A 24,914-nucleotide genomic window follows, 5' to 3' on the forward strand; every position below is an offset into this window, starting at 1 on the left:
ATAAACTCATGCACTTAATGTATAATTAATATTAATAGTTATTCGTTATTTGCGGGGAAGAATTTATATTGTTTAAAGCCAATTTATTTTCTGACAATATTAAGCATATGAATAAAGGAGTCTCATAATGACTTTAAAAACAGTATCCTGAGAATATCCTCTTGACATCCAGAAGATATACTGAGAATATCCTGAAAATATCTGTGGGATATTCTGACGATATCTATGGGATATCCTGATGATATCTGTGGGATATCCTGACGATATCTATGGGATATCTGGAGGTCATGTATGAAAATCTATAGAGATATCCAGAAGATATCCGCCGATTTTTTGGATATCCTTAAGAGATCCTTTTGATATCCATAGGACATCCCTAGAATATCTGCGGGATATTATCAATATATCCCAAGATATCTTGTGTTATTAGGGCGTCATTATTTTCACAATGCTTTTAACAAAAAGACGTTATCGAAGGTCGGGGAAAATGATAATAAACCGCGCAGATTAAATTATGCTGATGAAAAAAGAGTAAATTTTAAAATCGTCTTTAACCTTTCATCTATGACATGAGTCAACTATTTTTTTTTGAAAATTTGTTACGAGTTCAAATGTCAATTGTAAATTATTTTTTTTTTTTTAGTTGTTTTTGTTCCTCTCTCTCTCATTCTCTTCATAAATTCAACATTTCCATTCGATACTTAATATATAAATTGCAGTGTATTACAATAAACGATCACAGTTAGTATAGATTTTGGAAAAAGATGTTGATAAAATTGTTTATAGTTTTGGGCCTTGCTGCCCTAATAAGATCAGCATGTATAATGCGAAGGACAGTTGATATGGCTGAAAAAGACGTTGTTGTAGTCTGCGCATTTATTAAGGATCTTAAAGTTGAAATGTCCAAAGTACCAGACGATGTGAATGTTGTTGCTGTGGTTATATTAGAGAGTAATATACCCAAAGTTGAAGTTGGTGTTTTTGAAAGATTTGGCTCAACAATGGAACGATTGGAAATTAATCATTCAGGAGTTGAAGACGTTGAAGATCATGCATTCAAGGGATTGACAAAATTAAAAAAATTGTCAATGGTAATGAATAAGCTACAGGAAATAAGATCCGGTTGGATGAATGATATGACAGCGTTGACTGACGTTAATTTTAATTCAAATAGATTGTCAAAAGTTGATAAAGATGTTGATGTATCGAGAGTGGTGAATGTTGATATTGGTGATAATCATTTTAAATGTATGATCGTCGAAATGATGGATATGATGAAAAATATCAAAACAATGAAGGTTGTAATGAATCCATTGTCTTGGAAATGTATGGTTGAAATGGAGGATTGGATGAAGAATCATCCGAATGTTGTCGGTGATTTTGCAGGAAAGGATCTTGGTTTGGAGCATATGTTCGAAGTTGTAAGAGAATGTATGAAATCAGTACCTGATGTCACAGTTGATGAGGCAGTTGACGCTTGCGTAGAATCTAAAATGAATGTTGTTCGATAAATAATAAATGTTAAAATTCTCTCTTATTTTCAATAAATAATATTTTCTATTTGTTAAAATTTTGGCGAAACATTCTTTTTTTTTTTAGAATTTAAACTTTAATTTTTGAAACAAAATTATTTACTTTAATTCCTTTTTAATGCTTTATATTGTTGTATAATAATTTTTGTGTAATTTTTATCAATGTAAATAAAAATGTTATTTGAAAATTTGGTTTTAATTTAATAATTTTCTTCACCCATGCCAATTCTATTTATTTTATTTCAATATCTTTAGAAATCTAATTTTTTTTTAAATTAAATTTGTTCTAATAACAGTTTAAAAAACTTAAAAACTGATTTTGATTTTATATGTATAAAAAGGAAAAGGAATTTTTAATTAAAATAAAACTATCATATAAACATAACCTATAACAACGTGCAATGCGCTTTGAAGTATATAAAACAAAAAATTAACAGGTTATGTTTATTATAATTTTCTCATTATTAAATGTTCCTTTTTAATTATAAAATCAAAATCGGTTTTAAAGAAAATTTAAATTAAATATTATATTTATAAATATATTTAATTTAATTTAACATCATTACGTTGTATCTCGAGAGAAAATAAGTATATATATATTCCCAATTTCAAATTATCATAAACATAACCTAGAATTATTCATAATTAGATGCTTTTATTTTTATGATGATGAATAACAATTTATTTATCAAAATATTTTGATAGAGTGAAGTATATTGATAAAATAATAAAAAAATATTTTGTCATTTAAATCATCTTGCTGTGTGACAAAATGTTTAACGCAAAAGATATATATTATTAGAACATATATATATATATAAATGTATAATCATCTTAATTAAGGTCAATTAATAAAGAATTAAATATATCTTTATTGACATATTTTATTGTATTTAACATTTGACATTTAACACTTATCCTTGACTATTAACCGCAATCTAATTAATAATAATTTATATACATATTGTCAATTATTTAAGAATTATCTTTATTATCATTTTATATGCTTAACATTTTGACATTTGATACTTATATCCTTTATTGTTAACCGCAAAATCTAATTATTAATATAACATTGTAACATATATATAAGTTTGAAATTGCTTTGAACTTTAGCTATATAAATTCGTAAATATTTACTGTTATACCATATGTGGAAACTTCCTCTATTAGAAAATAAACTTTTTAAATTTTAACTGATTTAAAAAAATTTTTTTTTTTTTATAATCAGTGTATAATTTGCAGATATCTCTGTATTTGAATTTTTTTTGTTAAAAATTGTATTATTATTTATTATTATTATTATTTTAATATATTTTTTTGTAGAAAAATATACTTTTATATATATTTAAAATCACATGAATTTAATGTTAAAAATTTTTTAAATCAATTAATCCTTGCGTGCCTGAGCTGGGTCCCTCGGATCCAGACAACTTTTTTTTCATATACTTTAACATCTGCGCTTGAAAATCGTTACGCAGGGGTTTTTGGGGTTTGCTGATTACAAATCTGATGTTACTTTTTCAAAATTCAAAATAGCGGAAACAATATGGCTGATATATTTTTTTTAATTTGACAGATTTGCTTGAAACTCGTTATTCAGAGGTTTTCAATGTGTTTTCTTTCGCTGATTACAAATCTGATATTAGTAAATTGTATTGATTTTTAATTTTCCTTTCCGCCATATTAAATCAGACATTTCAAATTTTGAAAAACTAACATCAGATTTGAAATCAGCGATCCCGAAAACCCCCGAGTAACGATTTTCAAGCGAATCCGAACTATTATTTAAAAATTCATCCCGTATATTGGATCCGCCATTTTGAATTTTGAAAAACGGACACCGGATTTTTCATCAGCGACCCCAAAAACCCCCGAGTAACGATTTTCAAACAAATATGTTTAATTTTTAAAAACTTGTTCGCCATATTGGATTCGCCATTTTGAATTTTTCAAATCTAACGTTTTTTAAAAAAAATAACGTTTTTTCCTAAAAAATGTGTTTTTGGGTTTTTTTTTTGGAATCAATGATTACGAATGTGATGTATTATTTTAAAAATTTTGAATATTTAAAATGGCGGTTCCAATATGGCGGATGCTTTTTTGAAAAATCATTGTTTTTTTAAAAAAAATTGATTTTTGAGGATTTTTGAGGTTGTTGATTGCAAAACTAAAGTCACATTCTTAAAAATTTGAAAAATTAAATATGGCTGATCAGCCACCCAAAAAAACCCTAAGATACTCATTTTCACGAAAATCCAATATTTTTTCAAAGAAACTAATATTTTTGAAATAATTCATCCTACATATTGGATTTGATAATTTGAATTTTGAAAAACTAACATCAAATTCATAATAAGTGACACCAAAAACCCTCGAATACCAATTTTTAAGCAAATTTAAGCAATTTTTCATAATATTGTCAGCCATATTAGATCCGCCATTTTGAATTTTGGAAAACTGACATCGAATTCGTAATCAGGGAACCCAAAAAATCCCGAGTACCAATTTTTAAGCAAATTTAAGCAATTTCTCATAATATTGTCAGCCACATTAGATCCGCCATTTTGAATTTTGGAAAACTAACATCGAATTCGTAATCAGGGACCCCAAAAAATCCCGAGTACCAATTTTTAAGCAAATTAAAGCAATTTTTCATAATATTGTCAGCCATATTGGATCCGCCATTTTGAATTTTGGAAAACTAACATCGAATTCATAATCAGCGATTCCTAAAATCCGTGAGTCCTAATTATTAAGCGAATACAAACGATTTTTGAAAATTTTGTCCGCCATATTGGATCCGCCATTTTGAATTTTGAAAACTAACATCGAATTCGTAATCAGGGACCCCAAAAAATCCCGAGTACCAATTTTTAAGCAAATTTAAGCAATTTTTCATAATATTTTCAGCCATATTGGATCCGCCATTTTGAATTTTGAAAAACTAACATCGAATTCATAATCAGCCCCTGAATTGGAAGTTTGAAGCAAATCCGTACAGTGGTTTCGCTGGGTCACAAAAGAGTATATGAAATAAATGGTTGACACATAAATGCGTCAATGCCAACGAAGGGGTTAAGAGAAAGAATAATAATAATAATAATAATAATAATAATAATAATAATAATAATAATAATAATAATAATAATAATAATAATAATAATTAAAAACATCAAAAAGCTTAGTTAACAATTTTCAAATAATACAATTAATTGTAACTATACCATGACGTTGATTATAATTTTTTTTTTTTACATAGCTTTAAATTTTTTCTTTGTTTTTTTTTCGAGGTCAAAAGAGATTTTTCTTTTATAGGATTATCTAATGTCAAAATCACAAATAACCTGATATCGCCGATATATGTGAGCGTCTATAAAATAATTTTCATTCACACTATTAAATCAGTCGTGAATTGTTTTGTTCAATCACACATAATATAATGAAGCTATTTATAATTTGCTCATTCTTATTATCAGCAGTGTTACTTTCGGACGCTGTTTGCAATAGAAATACCATAAAGCATAATGGTGAAGATGTTGTTGTTTGGTTTTGCGTGCGCTCTAAGGATGTTGTTGCCGATGTTGCAAGAGCGCCAAAAGATGTAAAAGTCGTTGTTTTTGCATATTCTGATATTCCAGTTTTGAAAAATGATGTTATGACACCAGTAGCCAATGATTTGGTTGTATTATCAATTGTTCATTGTAATATGGAAGATATTGAAGATGATGCATTAAAGGGTATGGTTAATTTGAAGAGATTAATTGTATCGCACAATAAATTGAAAAAAGTCAAAGCAGCATGGTTTAAGGATGCAGTGAATGTAAAAATGATTGATATCCAGGATAATATGATTGAAATGGTTGAGGACGATGTTGCTGAACATTGGAAAAATGTTGAAATGTTACATATGTCGGGTAATAAAGTTAAATGTATGTCTGTTGATTTTATGAATCATATGACAAAATTAAATCATGTCGATATGGAAATGAATCCATGGCATATGAGATGTTTTAAGGAAATAATGAATTGGCTTAAAGAAAAGGAACTTATTGGTGAGAAAGGAGCAAAAATAATTGATAGTAAAATGATGGTACAAACAGATGTTTGTGTTAATGAAATGAAGAAAGACGATAAAGTTGACGATGTTGCGGTTGATAAATGTGTAATGGAATTTGTTGAAAAAATGATGGTTGATAAAGTGGTTGATGTCGTTATGTAAATTTTGCAAATGTAAATTAAAAAAAAAAAGCGAAAAACATTTTTCTACATTTTTTATAATTTGGTACAATAATTCACAGTGGCTGTTTTTATATATATCCCTTAAAAAGTTAATAGAACATTATTTTAACTTTAAATCACCTATTTTCAATATATTAAGAAATTTAATTTCTATTCCACTTTGTATGTTTAATTTTAATAAATTTGTAAAAAAAAGAAATTCAATTCTGTTATATTGTGATATAATAATTTTATATATTCACATATGTCTCAAATAATAATCCTTCAATGTAATTAACTTTAAAATTTAATGAATCTCCTCTATTGACTTTTTAAAATCCTTTATTTATATCCCTTGGGTATCTGCTTAATTTTCCTGTGTAATCTTTCTTATTATTATTTATAAACATTTTATTACGTTTAATTTTTAGATTTATTACAAGTTTTTAAAAACTGTTTTAATATTATTTAATTGTTATTTATTTCAATTATAAATAATTAATAAAATTAAATAATAATTGACGTTAACTATTTAATTACAACTGAATAAAGAAAGGCTTATTTTTCATCTCATATAAATGGAAGTGACATATCGCTATTTGATTGATATAAATAGTTTTTCAATATCGTATCTACATAATACATATATATATGGGCGTATATTCCATTATTACAATCCAAATTTAAACACTGATTGCACATTAACAAAAGTTGAGAACTTATATAAAAAGAATCAGTTTAAAACTTTTTTTTTACAATAATGACATGTATTAATAGATTTTTAATTATTTTGTTTGCAATTTTAATTGATAATTATATGTGTACTTGTAATCAAACTTGTGCAGTTCTTAAACAAGTGAATGTGGTAATAATAAAATCAATATTTAAAGAAAAAAATATATAAAGTATACTATTTTTATGAATTCTTCTTTAATTTGATGAGTTTTCTCTTCTGGAAGTAGAAATATATATATATATATATATATAATTTTAACAGATCCCTTAAATTCCAGCAGATTCTTTTTTGTAGTTAAAACAATCATTATTATTTAAATTACATTTTAAAAAACTTTAAAAGAATTTTTAAATTGCAAATCTTGTTAAATAATAAATTTATAATAAGACATTCTATATTTTTGTATCAGCTATTTCGACATGGAGATCGCACACCAATCAAAGAATATCCAAATATTCCATTTACACGAGATCATTTTTTTCCAGCTGGTTTAGGAGAATTAACTAATGTAAGTAAAATTTTCCCTGGGGGTCAATTACATAACTTTTTCCGGATCCTACTTATTTATAATTCCGTATTTCAGATTTCGCATTCCACTTTCAAAATTCCGTATTCCAGATTCCACATTTCGTATTCCACTTTTCACATTCTGTATTCCTGATTCTACTTTAAAAATTCCGTATTCCAGATTCCACATTCCGGATTCCACTTTTCACATTCTGTATTCCTGATTCCACTTTAAAAATTCCGTATTCCAGATTCCACATTCCGGATTTCACTTTCAAAATTCCATATTCCAGATTCCACATTCCGAATTCCACTTTCAAAATTCCGTATTCTATATTCTGTATTCCACATTTCGTATTCTTCTTTTCACTTGCCGGATTACACATTCCAGAATCCACATTCCGGATTCTGGAATGTGGTATCCGGAATGTGGAATATAAGATACGGAATACGGAATCCAAAATTTGGAATCCAGAATATGGAATGTGAAAAGTGGAATACGGAATGTAAAATGTGGGATCCAGAATGTGGAATCCGGAATACAAAATGTAAAAAGTGGAATTCGGAAAAAGTTACGTAATTGATCCCTTGGCGCAATTCAATTATTTAATTATATTAATTGAAATTCGCTTCGAGAAAAATAAAACTGTCGTATAAAACGACTAGTGTATTACTAGTATATATATATCAATATATTTATAATTAAATAATATTTTAATTTAAATTATTAATTTATTAAACTTAATCAGTGTTTAATAATAAGAAAACGTTTAATTTTATAAAAATAATTTCGAGTGTAAAATTAAATGTGACATTATACCGATATGTAAATGCGAGCCGCGCGCTATATACGACAGATGGCAGCACCTAACTTTACCTTATTGGAATTATTAATCATTTCTTTAAATTAAAATGCAAAATTTTACGTTTTCTAATTAAAAATTGTTAATTTAGGTATTAAATTATGTTTCATACGAAAGCGTTGTGTACTATATGTTTTTTCAATTTTCTTTTCGTAATTCTCTAATTAATTATAGAGCAATAATTATAAATTTTTGTTCAAATATATATATTAAATAATTTGTGTTTATTTACAAAAATATTTATTTTTTGCATTTTATCAAGAGAGGAAAGCAAAGGTCCTATAAATTGGGAGAAATTCTACGAAATATGTATGACGATTTTTTGGGCAGTACTTATATGCCAAAAGATATTCATGTATTGAGCTCAAATCTCGATAGAACAAAAATGAGTTTACAACTTGTTTTAGCAGGTCTTTATCCACCAAATTCACAACAAAATTGGAATTCAAAATTAAATTGGCAACCAATACCAATAAATTATAGGCCAATTAATGAAGATTTTTTATTTCAACCAACGCTTCAGTGTAAATTGTAAAATAATATATTAAATTTGTAAATATTAATTTTTTTTTAAAAAAAAAGACAATTTTATTGTGTTAAATTAAATTTTTTTTATTAAATTATATTAATTTATACATATATATTTTTAGGTTTCGAAATGAATATAATAAGGCATGGATGTCACCAGATGTAAAGGAGAAAAAATTGTATTTTAAAGAATTAGGACAAAATTTAAGTGTTTTAACTGGATTTCATTTTGATCATTCAGATAAAATTGCTGGTCTTTATGCTGATCTTGAATGTTTAGAAAAAATAGGATTTTATTTTCCTAATTGGCTTAATTATTATTTTGAAAGTGGCATACTTATGGATGTTCTTGAAACAACGTTAAAAGTTGGAAATTCAAATAATATATTAAAAAGACTAAATGGAGGTAAAAAAAAAAATTTTTATCATTATTTCTAAATTTTATATATTAATAAATTACAATGATTAGTATAGCAACACAGATTCTGTGACTGGTTCTGATATCGGCTAAGTACCTACAGTTGGTAACTAGTCGGTCGGTATAATAGTATCCTACCATATCGATCGAATTAAAATTTCTTTGGGATTCTTACCTTACCGGTTGTTGATAAAGAAATAATCTTCATTACCGACCTAGAAGTCACTAACTGTATGTCGGTAAAAGAGTTTCCTATCTTATCGATCGAGTTGCAATTTCTGTTGGATTCCTACCTCACCGACTGTTGATAAAGCAAAAACCTGCGTTACTGACCTAGAAGGTACTGACTTAGGTCGGTAAACCAGTTTCCTACTTTATCGAACAAATTTGAATTTGTCAGAGTTCTACCTTACCTGCTGCCGATAAAGCAGAAATCTGCTTTACCTACCTAGATGTTACTGACTTATGTTGGTAAAACAGTGTCCTACCTTATCGATAGAGTTGCAATTTCTGTTGAAGTCTTACCTTACCGACTGTTGATTAAGCAGAAATCTGCATCACAGGTCTAGAAGGTACTGACTTATTTCGGTAAAACAATTTTCTATCATATCGACAGAGTTGGAATTTTTGTGAAAATTCTATCTTACCAACTGTTGTGAAAGTAGAAATCTACATTATCGACCTAGAAGGTCCTGACCTATGTCGGTAAATCAGTTTCTTTACTTATCGATCGAGTTGGCATTTCAGTCAGGTTTCTACCTCACCTGCTGCTGATAAAGCAGAAATCTGCATTACCGACCTAGAAGTTACTGATTGTATGTCGATAAAACAATTTCCTACCTTATCGATCTAGTTAAAATTTTTGTCAGATGTCTACCTTGCTGACTGCTGCTAAAGTAGAAATCTGCATTATCGACTGTAGGTATTTAGCTGAGATCAAAAACTCTCGCAGAAGCTATGTTACTATACTATTACAATGGAGAAAAAATTATACTTTTAGGAAAGTTTTTTCGTCAGTTTTTAGAAAATATGTTTGCCGTTAGTAAAAGTTCTCCAGAAATTGAAAGTAATCCTAAAATGTTGTTGTACAGCGGTCATGATCTTAATATTGTATCACTTCTCATTGCATTGAATAGCACTGAGTCGCTTTTAACTAGATTTACAAGTGCCGTAATAATGGAATTATTATTTATTGATAGTAATTATTATGTAAAGGTATGTACGGCTTTATTTATTTATTTATTTATTTTTATTTTTTTTTGCTTTTCACATTAAAAATCTCATTATAAAATGTAAATTTTTTTGATCATCTATAGCTATTATACTATTTGGGTATTCCACCTGTTACAAAAGAATTGAAGATTTTTAATTGTCAAAATCCATGTCCATTGGAAGAATTTCAACAACTTGTAAAACACATTATTCCATCAGATGAAGAATTTAAATGTGTTTAAAAAAAATTGTTAATAAAAATTTTCTATTCGATAAAATAAACAATTTATAAATGTATGTTCTTCATTTCATAGCGACGATATCTGAAATAATAATCGATTTTTAAACATTATAGTATAATTACTAAAAAAAATATTGAAGAAAGATATATAATGGATGAGAAAAATTTTTAAATATTTTTTATTAAGACAGGATATAATTTTTTAAAAAGTTTATTACTCACCTGCAACTGCTTTTAATTTCTAATTTAGAAATCTAAATTTTGGTTTATGCAAAATTTTTTTCTCATTTTTCCAATAATTACTTCAAGAAGAAAAACAATTATGGAAATAGAATATCCAATTACTAGTACACAAAATAGAATAGGTATAAGTTTTTCTTTTGTTATTATATCCGGTCCCAAAATATTATTTCGTAAATGTGCTGTAGATCCATAAAAATCTTTAAGTAATCCAAATTCAGAAACTTTTAGAATTATTTCATTGAAACGATCGTTATACGGTGAAAATGGCATTGATGTAAAAGTTGTGAAAGCATTTGCAATAGTTTCAGTAAGTATTTTAACATTTATTCCACCATTTTTTGCTTCATAGTTATTAGAGATGCACGACGAGCGAGACGAGCGAGAAATGTCTATAAACGAGAATAATTCTCGGCTTCTGATAACGATTCTCGTTCTCGTTCTCGACCTAAAAGACGAGATTGTAATATGTCGAGAATCTCGTATTTTCTCGTTCAATTCTCGTTTTTAAAAACTTTATTCTAGTTCTTTAAAAGAGAAAAATTCAAAAACCATAATGAGAAAAATATACTATTAATTCAATAGCCTTTTCGTCAAAAATACAAAAACTATTGATTCAAATGCATTATACTATTGAAATGGTAAAATATGATATAACTTCTATAGCTTATGCTTTTGAATTAATTATTTTTATAGTTTTAGTGGAAGTGATTTTGATTCAATATCATATTTTTCACTGCAGTAATTAATAAGATTTAGGGTTGAATAGTAAATCCTCTGTAAGAATATTATGAATTTAACAATTAGAAAAAATATTTTTAAATTATGGAACAGTTATTTATATATATCCAGATATTTATTTAATAAAAATCTTAAACAAGAAACCATTAAATTATTAAATTACAACTGATCATTCCATATTTTTTTCTTGAATTGAAGCAGCAAGGGAACAAGTAGCCCACGAATTCAAAGACATTAAAAATCTGATAGAGTCATCATGTAATCGATTGCGCCGTTTTGTAACAGTTAACGCACTTCGCGAAAATAAACGTTCACAAGACACAGAAGTTGCTTGTATCGATAAATAATCTTTTGCCATCTTGGAGAGAATCGGATAAGTCTTTTGGTGGTTTTTCCACCATTCCAAAATGTCTGTTGTACTGTCAGCTCGTTTCTCCGAAGAATAAATACTAAACTCTCGTTGCCAGTCATTTGTTAGATTTTTATCAGCAGTGTTTTCTTCAAAAAATGCATTTGGATCAATAATATCATCATTTTCATCACTATCCATTGTATTTTCTAACTGATTACTGGATTTGTTAGATTCATCAGTACTCTACAAAGAAATACGTTTAATTAAGAAATTTGTTTACATTTCACTAATTGAAAAATTTATTTTTTATAATAGATTATTTAAATAAAATAATTTTAAAAAGTGACTTGGTTTTCTTGAATGTTTTAAAATAAAAAAAGCGAAGTATTATAAAGTCATAACTTTTTTCTAATTTAGAATTTTTTTAATTCAAAGAAATGTTTTTAAACAAAAAACAATGTTTTATGTTTAACTCTAAAATTTTTTTAAAACAAACAATTTTTTCATTGATAATTCACAAAATTCTGTTATTCAAAGAAACTAAGCTGCATGTAAACAAATTTATTCTAATGGTTACTTTAATAAAGGTTTTAGTGTAGAGCTAATAAAAAAACGAACTTTATAATTAACAAATCAGTAAGCGAAATACTGTGCTTTTTTATGTAAAACATTGAAATTGCATTTTAAATTGTAATGCTGTAATTTTAATAAAATGTAATATTATTACTTGATTTTCTTGATTCTGTGTTGAATTGGAATACACTGTACTTAAAACTGCTTTGAATTTCTTAATCGCTGTATTTTTCATTTCTCTACCCCAAGCCGTTTTCTCAAAAGTTTCAATTTTGAACCTTGGATCCAGGATAAGAACTGTACAGTACGTCCAGTTTGTCTTTGAATAATGCTTCATTATCTTTTCTTGGGCTGCTTCAAGAGCTTCGAGAATCATTTCTTCCACAGGATTTAGTTTTTCAGCATGACGAAGATTGTTGATAGAATTATCTAATTTATCGAGTAGTAAATTGATACCAATTACTACTAAATTCAGAGTCGGAGTTTTTTCAGCACTAAATAAATTTGTCAGAACTTTAAAGTGACGTAAATACTTTGTAACTTCTTTAAAAATTGTCCATTCCTGCTCAGTGATTTTTAATTTTTTCAATTTCTCATTGTGTTCACATAATAAATCTAATGCTGACTCCATACGAATTGCAATTACGATCATATCGTGGGTGGAATTCCACCTTGTCTTCACATCGATGTTAGGTGCCAGCATTTTAACATTACATGATTCACAGCAGAGCTTCAGTTTATTATGTAATTGTTCTGACTTATTTATAATTTTAAATAAACTTCTTAATTTATTTACAGGAGAGCTACAATTTCTTGCATTTGAATCGTTTTCTTCTAATTCCTCTATTTCTCCTAAGTTTTCAGAATCATCGATATTCATTTCATCGTCACTTTCTTCATTTTCCAAATTTCGTTCCTCAATTTTCAAAATTTTTAAAAAGTCCTGAACACCAAGGTTGAGAATATGCGCTATGCATCGAAAATGTTGATTTGTAGAGTCGAAATATTCAACTATCTTTTTTAATTCGCTCATAAAAGTTGTGTTGGATGCAGCATTATCCACAGTTATTCCCATGATTTTATTAACAATTTTATTTTCTTTAACTACTTTGAAAAAACAAGAAGCGATGTCCTTTCCCTTGTGTTTACCATGTGATGGACAAAAATCTAAAACCAGAGAATGAAGCTCCCAATTGTCATCAATAAAATGAGCGGTAATTCCATAGTAGCTTCGATTAGCAGTAGACGTCCAGCCATCAATTGTAAATGAAATTTTGGAAGCATTCAGTTCTAAAATTTTCATTATTCCTTTTTGTTTTTCGTGAAATTGATTCTCAATCAACGATTTTAAACAATTTCGCTTTGGGATTTCAGCTAAAGGATTTAAATATTGAAATAAGTCTTGTGTTTCCTCATCGTCGAAGAAATTAAACGGCAAATATTTCTTCGCGACCAAATTCAATAATTTCTCAGTAAATATTTCTTGTTCAAATCCCTAAAAAACATTAAATAAAGTTTTCAGCAACACTGTTTTTCGTAAATTCTGGTCACAAATATATTATTTTCATATACAAATTCCATTTTTTCAAACTAACGCACTTTCAAGTTTAATTAAATTTAAAATAAAATTAAAAATAATATTTCTATCACTGTGCAAGACTTTTTTCGATATTAATTTAATATCTATTTTTCAATAAATGATTCGATGAAAAATTCTTTTAGAATATAAAAATGCATTTTTTAATATATAAGAAAAAAACAATTTTATGTTTTTTGATCAGCAGAATAGTTTATACTAAACTATTTTATAAACATTTTTAAATAACAAAGATTTAAAAAATTAAAAAACAAAAATGCGTTATTCAGTAAAAAGATTGAAACTTTATAAAATGTGTAGTAATAACTGTATTTAAATTTAAAAAGTTTAACTTTTCATTATTTAAATATATTAACTCTAAGGTTATTAGAAAAATATTACTATTATATTTTAGCAAAATATTGGTCAAAATTTGTATAGTGGGTATTAAAAAAATAATGAAATTTGTACTTTTGATTTTGGAGTCGCAAAGTAGATATCTTTGAATTCCTTTTCGTGATATCGATTAAGATGTCGCTTGACTCCTGATGTATTAGCATCAGTCATTTTTAAAATTTTGATTATTGGTGGCTTATTTGATTCGCAGAGTTTACATCGAGCTTGCTTCATCCCATTTTCGACAAAAATGTGAAAGAATTCGGTTAACTGTGGAGCATTAGTTTTCCTTCGTTTAGCTGACATTTTCTTTCCATCATTATTCTCAACACAACTAGTTCTACGAAATATAAGCGACGATTTATACGTATATATATTAAAAGTATTATAACAACGTGGAATTATAATAAAATTTAATTTTTCATATAGGTTAACTGAATGAAATTCTTTTTAAATATATATATATATATTATTAAATTATAAATATTCTGTGTGCATTAAGGTTTAGTACAAAATTATCAAATATCAAGAATTTTACATAAAATTTATTTTTATAACATTTAAATTATATATGTTTATATTTACTCGGAGAGAATTTCTTCTTCTTGAGTTTGACTATTTTCAGTTTCCTGAACTGTACTCTCATCTAAATTGTCAATAGATTTTGTGCTGTTTCTTTTTCTCATCATTTTGCTGTAATAATATTTTATAGCTTAAAATTGGCAATCTATATTGACACTTCAACGAGAATAATTCATTTGAATGAAGTTGAGAAAAGACGAGTATGAACAAATGACTGGAGATGTTCTCGTTCTGAATATATTCTCGTTTATCAGGTAAACCAAAGAAAAACAACGAGAATTTCTCGCTCGTCGTGCATCTCTAATAGTTATTAACCTTGTGAGCAGCATTACTGATAATACATGTTACATTTCGATAATCAGCCAAGTATTTAAGGCAATATTCTTCACCATTTTCTGGAATATCATTGGATTTTCCTACTAGTTGTTGAATATCAGAAATTTGATTTTCTGCCAATGAATTTTGCATAAATATTGTCATCATTGGTGTCAAATGTGATTTAACAAGTTCTGCGAGAGTTAAAATTTCGGGATTCATACGAAAACTAACATCGAGAATAATTGAATAGAAATAACTTGTATAAACATTACATGCAATTATCAATGAGCCAAAAATTATTCTTTCACAAAAATTATTAGGTTCTTGTGTTATTGACATTCCTATTATAATTCGACTGATGTTAAATGTTTGCCATGTATTTTTATTGAATTTCATAAAAAATGCTACAAGTCGTATAATAGAAATTGTACCAATTGTTATTGAGATCATTTGCCAAAATTCTGATGAAATTTGAAATTCTTTTGTTTTTTTTAACATACGCGGAATAACAGCTTTAACACTATTAATACCAAGAATTTGTATATTCATACCTTGCTTCAATTTATCAAAATTATAATATTCTGCCTTGTTTAGCCAAATTTCAGGATGTAATTCAATAAGTTTGATAAAATAATCATGACGTAGTTTATTTATTTCACTTTTGTTTTTACCAAAAATTATTTTACCATCAGGATATGTCAATGGTACTGTATTAGGTACAAAATTCATAACTTGTGCCAAAACTTTTGTAAATTTCATTGCTGATTTATATTCATCTCCGCATGAATCATCAAGAGAATTACAAGTGAAATTCAATTTGTAACCATTTAAATTCAATAGTTTATTTGGAAACCATTGACTATCAGATGATACCATTTGTGATGAGTATTCATTGGTAAATGGATTTAGTTGATGTAAAAAAAATTGATTATAATTGTATGTCAATAAAGTAATGTCCAAAAAGAAATTTAACCAAAATAAATGCAAAATTCTATTGTTCTTGACATGAGTAGTTGAGTTAGAAGAATTTACAACTAAACATCTTGGTTTTGATGATCCTACTAATAAATCATTAATGTTACTTGACAAAAATTTATTAAATTGATATAAAATTCCCCTATCACTCCACTGTAGAATAAATAATGTAGTACTTCTGGGTCGTGTAAGTAACTTTAGATGTAATTCTGTAAGTTTCGAATTCATTTTACTAAAGCTGATGCTCAATGACGGAAAATGAGGATTTATTGCTGTCATAAGGGAATTTATTATTGGATCTATATTCTTTAATCGATCGTCGCGAATAAATACCACTTGATGCAATTTTGATTCTTCTTTCAAATATTTTATCAATCCATCAAAGTTATTATTTGTCATAGACAATCCTAGGATTTGGTTACAGAAAATGTAATACACAATAAATACACTTCTAAACTTCATTGTGCGTAACAACTTTGTTCAAATGACGGATAAAACCTGTCTGTTAAAAATACTACGGTAATTTTTATTTTTCCATTTTCTACACATAAAATAAGGATAATATGGAAAGATATTACTGGGAATATAGTCAATAAATTCAATTACATTTGAATCAACCCTCTAAATTTAACAAGAATAAAGATTATTGGTTCTTCAATTTACGGTAGTTAAGTGTTTCTATAAAATGCCTCATATATTTAAGACTGAAATAATGCAATCATATTTCTATTAAAGTCATCAAATATAATTCATTACATTTCAATTACTTAATACCTGATATTTATATGCCCTTATATTTCCTATATATATATATATATATAGCATAGATGAATTGTTTCTACAATATAAATTAACAGACAGTTTCGGCTATTTAAACACGGTGGTTGTGCACAATGAAGTTTGTAAATATATTTGTTGTTAGTTATATTTTGTGTCAACAAATTCAAGAAATATCTTCGAAAAATAATTATTTTGATGGATTGATAAAGTATATAAAGAAAGAGTCAAAATTGTATCAGGTAGTCTTCATTATTGACGATTATAAAAATAATACAAATCCATTTATGAATTCTCTTATAACTGAAATCAATTCACATTTTCCATCTATGATTATTGGCTTCAAGGAAATTATTAAAGTTCAAGATGAAATATGGCCAGATGGAGACAACATATTTTTCGAAAAGAGACGTGCGATCCATTTCAGTGGATATGAATCTACTCTGTATGTTATACAGTGGGAACCTTGGATAACACAGATTGATTTAAAATCATTTTTAATATCATCAAATCAATTTAAAATGGATTCATCATATAGTAAATATTTATTTATTAATTCTTACCCCTCATATCAGAGAAACATGATTAGAATGTTGGAAAAATTAAAAGGAGGAAAGTTTTTGATTAATACATTGACATACAATGAAAGTAAACATCAAAATAATCTTAAATCACATTCTGAAAAAATTAGTATTTTAAAAACAACATTTACCAATGAATTTTCGTTTGAAAATTTTTCAACATCTAAAAGTAAATGGTTTCCAAGTAAATTTCTTGATTCAAAGGAACACAAAGTGCACATCGAATATTACTTTCCTGATAATTCAGAAATAGACAAATACAAAAATAATATGAAATTTTTGGAAATTTTTGGACAAGCAATGAATTTTAAACTTAAACAAATACCAAATCCACTTTTCGGGTTAAATGATCTTTACATTCAGAGATTAGAAAGAAAATTTAATGGTGAATTAGAAAGAGATGAACAAATACTAGAAATTAATAGTATTAAAGCTGTTATTCCAATGACGGTAAAATTCACTAAAGAAATTCATCTTTCATCAGAATTTTGGTATATGTTTTTGATAACATTTGGTACAATTGTTGTTATACGATTCATAGCATTTTTGTTGAAATTCAAAAGAAGTACATGGCAAACTTTAAATATCAGTAAAATTATAATGGGAATGGGTAGTTATCCAGAACCTGAAAATTGGACGGAAAGAGCAATTTTTGGCTCCCTACTAATTACATGCATGGTGTATACAAGTTATTTTTACTCGGTAATTGTCGATATCAGCTTTCGACAGGCACCTGAAATATCATCTCTCTCTGAACTTGCTAGATCTCATTTGTTACCAGTGATGGAGAATAAATTAGAAACAATATTAAAAGACAATTCAAATTTTGATATTGCCGAATTGAACAATAAGGCAATTAAAATTGCAAAAGGAGAAGAATTTTGTTTGCAATATTTGTCTGAGAATCAAAATATAACTTGTATTATTGAAAATGCTGAGTATCATGTAAACAAATATAGAGCTAAAACTGGAAAATCAAATTTTAAAATATTGCAAGAAGTTATTGCATATTCAGTCACTGCTTTGAACTATGCATTTACATCAGCGTATGACGATCGCTCTAATGAAATTATATTAAGAATTTCAGAATTTGGATTACTTAAAGATTTTTATAAATCAGTTGTACCTGTACTCAGTAATATTTCAGGACCAGAAGAAATTTCAAAAGAAAAACTGTTACCTGTACTACTATATGTACTTGGCATTGGATATTCTCTTGCGTTTATTGTTTTTATTTTTGAATTAATTCTCAGCAATTATAATTTTACATTTGTATAAAAGAGAAAGTTTTATTTTGATGTTGAAGAGAAACAAAAAAAAACATTAAATTCTTGATGCACAAAGAGCTTCTTTTAATGGGTAAGAAAATTTTAATTTTTATAGTTATTAAACTCTTATCACTGAAATTATTTATTTTAAAAAATGATTAAAATTGTATCGCTGAAAAGTTAAATCGCACATAAAATATTAAAATTTCTACAGTCGTTTGAGTTTACTTCTAATTATTGAAAAAAGTATTTTAAAAATGATACGTTCTCCATTTTAGTGATTCAATTATTGTTATCAATTTATATATCTACACTTGACTTGATAATAAAAAAAAATTGAAATCCACTTTATTATTGGTTATGCAGCAAGAAGAAAAAGAAATCATCTCAGCTTCAAAATTGGATAAAAACATTGTCTAATATTAAAAAATCATGGTTATGTGTGGCTTTTACATCAATCAGAATTAAATTTTCGACCAATATCTACTGACAATATTCATATGGGAAATCATTTATGTGCAAATCATCTTAACGTGCAAAATCGTATACGTATTTGGAACAGGAATTAGAATATGAAAAAACGTAGGAATTATCATATTTATTCACATTATATATTAAAATTATTTTCAGTAGGGACCCATTGATTTAATAATCAAAATTTTGTTAAAAGTTGTTGTAAGGGTATAGAAAAGGTCAAAGTATGATTTATGATGACGTATACATTACTTTATTTATTAATCATATTAAACAGAAAGATATACAATATTTTCATTAAATTGTATTTGATATTAAAAATGGATATATACCTAATAAAATTTAAAGCATAGGGTGATTGTAATGTAATTGAAATGATTGAGTAAAGTAATTTAAAAGTAATAATACAAATTTAACAAAATGTCAATATCGGTGCTCGAAGTACTAATTTCTTTTATTGCTTTATAATACATATATGTAAATATTAATCAATAAAAAATAACATGATTGTACTGTATAATAATAATGTAGATATAATAACTTTTAATAAATAAATAAATATATATACTTATATATATATATTATACATTTCAATAAATGTTGGGCTAAAGAATTTATGAATCTTAAAATTTTATAAAATTTTTTTTAGTTTTTCAACCATTTGAAGATGTACCTGCGTACCTGCAGACAAGTTTTAATTTCTCAGTATCATTTATATCATACAATTATTGAATCAAAGATGTGAAAAATATCATTAGGTTAGACAATAAATTAAAATATAATCACTTACTTAATTTCATTTATTTTAATTTAACATTTTTACCAGTAATTAATAAGTACCAAAGTATAGTTGTCGTTGAAGTCAAAATTTTGTTTAAATAATTTATTAAATTAGAAAATTATGTTCAATTATTATTAATAAATTGAATAAAAATAGAAAATAAATGATTAAGAATGGGGTCAGAGTGGGAAAGCCCAAACTCAAAAAACGACTAAGTTATTATTATTAATTAGCTTAGTTGAATAAATTAAAAACTAAGAACTTGACATACATTTTATTTATTCAGGGAAGGTATTATTTAAGCATTAATATAATTAAGTAAAGTTTTCAATTTCCTTATTTTTCCTTAAATGTGAATTTTGCCCATATTGGCTTTTGGAAAAATCTCCAAACAGCATATAAATTAAATATAAATATATTTAACTAGTTTTATTATTTCTCAAGTTTTTTATATATTTATAACAGAATATTAAATTAAATTTCAGTTTGGGAATACTTTGGGAAATCCCAGTTGGGGCCAGGTTGGGTTGACCCAAACTTTGCCCAAGTACAATGAAAAACAAAATTTTTTTTCAGCTTTTCACAGTTACGCTTTATTGTATATTTGTTCAACATATTATTTAAATAATAATTTAATTAACTTAATTCTTTTATTTCCTCATTAGTCATTTTTCAAACTTTTGGAAGCCAAGTTGGGCCCAGATTGGCACCCAGTCTCACTTTGGGCGACTTTGGGAAGATTTCCACACGGATCGATTAATTATAACTTTAAAAAGTCATAATTTAGAACTGGTAATTTTTTATTAAATACAAAATTTTATCGTTTAAAACATCAGAAAGTACACAGGCACACAAAAAAAAAAAGTTGTCTGTTTCTTGAACTACACATATATTTCCTATAGTATTTTAGCCCGCTGAAACCGAATCTGAGGTCAGAATTGCTCCATCACCCTCAGTTTTTTTTTAAATCGACCAAAACCACCCTTAAACGGACAAATTCACACTTCGGAGATAAAAAATAAATCAACTTATTTTTTAGAAAAACCAAATTTTACATCTACGAAACTTTGCTCCACTAACTCAAAAACAAAGCCAGCATTGATCCAGCACCCCCTGAATTTTTTTAATCGAAAAAACTACCCCTAATCTGAAGAATCAAATTCAGGAGGTAAAACAATAAAATAACTGATTAAAAAATTTTATAACCAGGTATTTTTACTCCAGCAAGGCAGAAACAAATCCAGAAATGCTCCCTCACCCTCTAAATTTTTTTTAAATCGAAAAAACCACCCTTAAATAGAAAAATTCAAATTTAAGAAGTAAAAAAAAAATACTTTACCGGCTTTTTTTAAAAACAGAACCTTACATGTTTGTAGTTTTGCTCTACTAACTCAAAAAAACAAAGCCAGCATTGATCCAGCACCCCCTGAATTTTTTTAATCGAAAAAACTACCCCTAATCTGAAGAATCAAATTCAGGAGGTAAAACAATAAAATAACTGATTAAAAAATTTTATAACCAGGTATTTTTACTCCAGCAAGGCAGAAACAAAGCCAGAAATGCTCCCTCACCCTCTAAATTTTTTTTAAATCAAAAAAACCACCCTTAAATAGAAAAATTCAAATTTAAGAAGTAAAAAAATATTAAATTACCGGCTTTTTTTAAAAACAGAACCTTACATGAATGCAGTTTTGCTCTACTAATTAAAAAAAATAAAGCCAGCATTGATCCATCACCCTCTGCATTTTTTTAAATAAAAAAAACTACCCTTAATCTGAAGAATCAAACTTAGGAGGTAAAACAATAAAATAACTGTTTAAAAAATTTTATAACCAGATATTTTTACTCCAGCAATGCACAAACAAAACCAAAAATGCTCCCTCACCTTCTAAAATTTTTTTAAATCGAAAAAACCACCCTTAAATAGAAAAATTCAAATTTAGGAGATTAAAAATTAAATAACTGACATTTTTAAAACAGAACCTTACTACATCTATGTATTTTCGCTCCACTAACTCAAAAACAAAGCCACCATTGATTCATCAACCTCTGAATTTGTTTAATCGAAAAAACTACCCCTAATCTGAAGAATCAAATTCATGCGGTAATACAATATAATAACTGATTGAAAAATTTTACAGCCAGGTATGTTTCCGCATTGCTGGAGTAAAAATACCTGGTTATAAAATTTTTTAATCAGTTATTTTATTGTTTTACCTCTTGAATTTGATTCTTCAGATTAGGGGTAGTTTTTTCGATTAAAAAAATTCAGGGGGTGCTGGATCAATGCTGGCTTTGTTTTTTTGAGTTAGTAGAGCAAAACTACAAACATGTAAGGTTCTGTTTTTAAAAAAAGCCGGTAAAGTATTTTTTTTTACTTCTTAAATTTGAATTTTTCTATTTAAGGGTGGTTTTTTCGATTTAAAAAAAATTTAGAGGGTGAGGGAGCATTTCTGGATTTGTTTCTGCCTTGCTGGAGTAAAAATACCTGGTTATAAAATTTTTTAATCAGTTATTTTATTGTTTTACCTCCTGAATTTGATTCTTCAGATTAGGGGTAGTTTTTTCGATTAAAAAAATTCAGGGGGTGCTGGATCAATGCTGGCTTTGTTTTTGAGTTAGTGGAGCAAAGTTTCGTAGATGTAAAATTTGGTTTTTCTAAAAAATAAGTTGATTTATTTTTTATCTCCGAAGTGTGAATTTGTCCGTTTAAGGGTGGTTTTGGTCGATTTAAAAAAAAACTGAGGGTGATGGAGCAATTCTGACCTCAGATTCGGTTTCAGCGGGCCAAAATACTATAGGAAATATATGTGTAGTTCAAGAAACAGACAACTTTTTTTTTTTTGTGTGCCTGTGGTATGGTTAGGTACAAGTAGACATTGTTAAAAATCGCGTATTCAAATTGAAATATATTTAATATAATATATTTATATATATAATATATAATATATTTAATAAATATGCGAGGGACATTGAAGTTAAATGTTTCAGAGATATGCCCATATAACTTATGACATTAACTTATATTGATCACATATCAATTACTTAATGTTTTTCTATAGATTCCCTTATTTTCTAAAAAGTATTATTGCTTTACGTTTTTTTTTTAACAGTCTGATAGTGTCATTTAAACAAGATAGTTGTGTACAATGAAGTTTATAAGTTTATTTATTCTTAGTTACATATTCTGGAAAGAAATTCAAGGAATACCTCCAACAAAAAATTACCTTGATGGATTGATAAAGTATCTAAAGGAAGAATCTAAAGTGCATCAAGTAGTTTTTGTTCTTGACTATCAGGAAAAATTTATAGAACCAACTATGAATTCTGTGATGACTGCAGTCAATTCACATTTTCCATCATTTATCATTACCTACAGTGGGGGAACAGTTTTTGATGTAATTGGCAAATTAAATTACATAGCTGGAGAAACTCTATATGTTATACAATGGATAAATGATAGCACTGAAAATAATTTTCATAAATTTTTATTTCAAATTGTTTGGAAATCAATATTTTTAGTTATAAATTCTAATCACTCAACTCATAGCGACATTATCAAATTCTTTGAATTTGCACAATTGGACACTATTTTTTTGACATTAGATAATGAACCTAAAATAACACTCTCACCAAATTATGAAAAATTACCAGTTCTAATTAAAGTAAATTATAATTTCAAAAACAATTACTCTACTGATGATTTCATATTATCTGAAAGTGAATTAATTCCAGATAAACTGATAAATGGAGAAACATTGTCTCTTAATTTTGATTCTCATTCTGATATATGCACTGTCAAAGAAAAAGAAATATTAGAAGTTATTGAACGTGTGGGAAAATCGGAATGGAAACCTATATCTGATAACTATAACTTAAAATTTAGAAATTTGGAACTGAATTTCGAACTCTGTTCTGACAAACTATTTCTTCTTCCTAATAAAGTTAACAAAATTATAAGTATTAATAGTGTTAAAGCTGTTATTCCAAAAGGGTTAAAACTCTCTAAAGATATTGAATCTTCATTAGAATTTTGGTACATGATTTTGGGAATAATTGGTACAATTGCTGTTATACGACTCACGGCATATTTGCTGAAGTTAAGCATTAGAAAAATTATAATAAGAATATCTGACACTCAAGAATCTGAAAATTGGTCAAAAAGAGTAGTTTTTGTTCCACTTACGATAGCATGCATTGTCTACACAGGCTATATTTACTCGATATTTCTTGATCAAACTTTCATCAATTTTCGATTACCTGTTGAAATTTCTTCACTTGCAGAACTCACTAAATCGCACTTGGCACCAATGATGAAATCCGATGTCTGTAATGCATTATTTTACAGTCAAATTTCTGAAATTAAACAATTATTAAATGAATATTTCATAATAAATAAGCATGATGAAGAATATTGCTTGAAATACTTGGCTGACTATCAAAATATAACCTGTATGATTGCTGATGCTGAATATCATGTGAACAAATATGAAGCTAAAATTAGAGAATCAAAATTTAAAATCCTTGATGTGATTGCTGTAAATTATGTTTTTAATTTCTGGGCACGTCCTATCAAATGTACTAATAATTACGCTAAAATAATTAAAAGAGTAAAAGAATTTGGATTACTTGGAGATTATATTCGACCTTATGTACGACCTTTTGTACCTTCACGCAACAGTAATACTTCGCCGAGACTAATAACAAAAGAAGAACTCTTGCCTATTTTAATTGATGTACTTATTATTGGATATTCTCTTTCTATCATCGTTTTTATTCTTGAAATACTAAAAAAAAGATTAAGAATTACCAAAATTGTGCACACATCAAAAGCTTCTTTGAATAAAAGGTATGGCAATTTTAGTTTTACTATTCACCTACACGGAGAAAAATGAAAAAACGAATAAAGTAACTTTTAACTATACTCTAAAGGAAAACATAAACTGTACACAGTTTTAGCGCATTTCTATCAATTTTTACTTCAGAAATAGTAAAATTTACTCCTGAAAATAGTAAAAATTA

The 24,914-nt window shown here is 27.0% G+C and overlaps 3 protein-coding genes across 3 annotated transcripts; all 3 read left to right on the top strand.

Moving 5' to 3' along the window:
* Positions 1-704: 704 nt before the first annotated feature.
* LOC127286738 (slit homolog 1 protein-like) lies at positions 705-1,720 on the top strand. Its single transcript, XM_051313308.1, has one exon. It carries the CDS (start codon positions 765-767, stop codon positions 1,509-1,511), a length of 747 nt encoding a protein of 248 aa, XP_051169265.1. The 5' UTR covers positions 705-764; the 3' UTR covers positions 1,512-1,720.
* A 3,254-nt stretch (positions 1,721-4,974) lies between these two features.
* LOC127286769 (leucine-rich repeat-containing protein 70-like) lies at positions 4,975-5,754 on the top strand. The gene has a single exon (XM_051313348.1). The coding sequence runs from the start codon at positions 4,975-4,977 to the stop codon at positions 5,752-5,754; it is 780 nt and encodes a 259-aa protein (XP_051169305.1).
* A 329-nt stretch (positions 5,755-6,083) lies between these two features.
* LOC127286732 (venom acid phosphatase Acph-1-like) lies at positions 6,084-10,314 on the top strand. The gene is made up of 6 exons (XM_051313298.1): positions 6,084-6,618; positions 6,899-6,997; positions 8,122-8,390; positions 8,510-8,793; positions 9,806-10,020; positions 10,122-10,314. Exons 1-6 carry the CDS (start codon positions 6,514-6,516, stop codon positions 10,257-10,259), a joined length of 1,110 nt encoding a protein of 369 aa, XP_051169255.1. The 5' UTR covers positions 6,084-6,513; the 3' UTR covers positions 10,260-10,314.
* Positions 10,315-24,914: the final 14,600 nt, after the last annotated feature.

This window comes from Leptopilina boulardi, unplaced genomic scaffold (assembly GCF_019393585.1).
Source record: "Leptopilina boulardi isolate dan_hultmark-lab unplaced genomic scaffold, ZJU_Lbou_2.1 LbouV2_362, whole genome shotgun sequence".
Lineage (NCBI taxonomy): Eukaryota > Metazoa > Arthropoda > Insecta > Hymenoptera > Figitidae > Leptopilina > Leptopilina boulardi.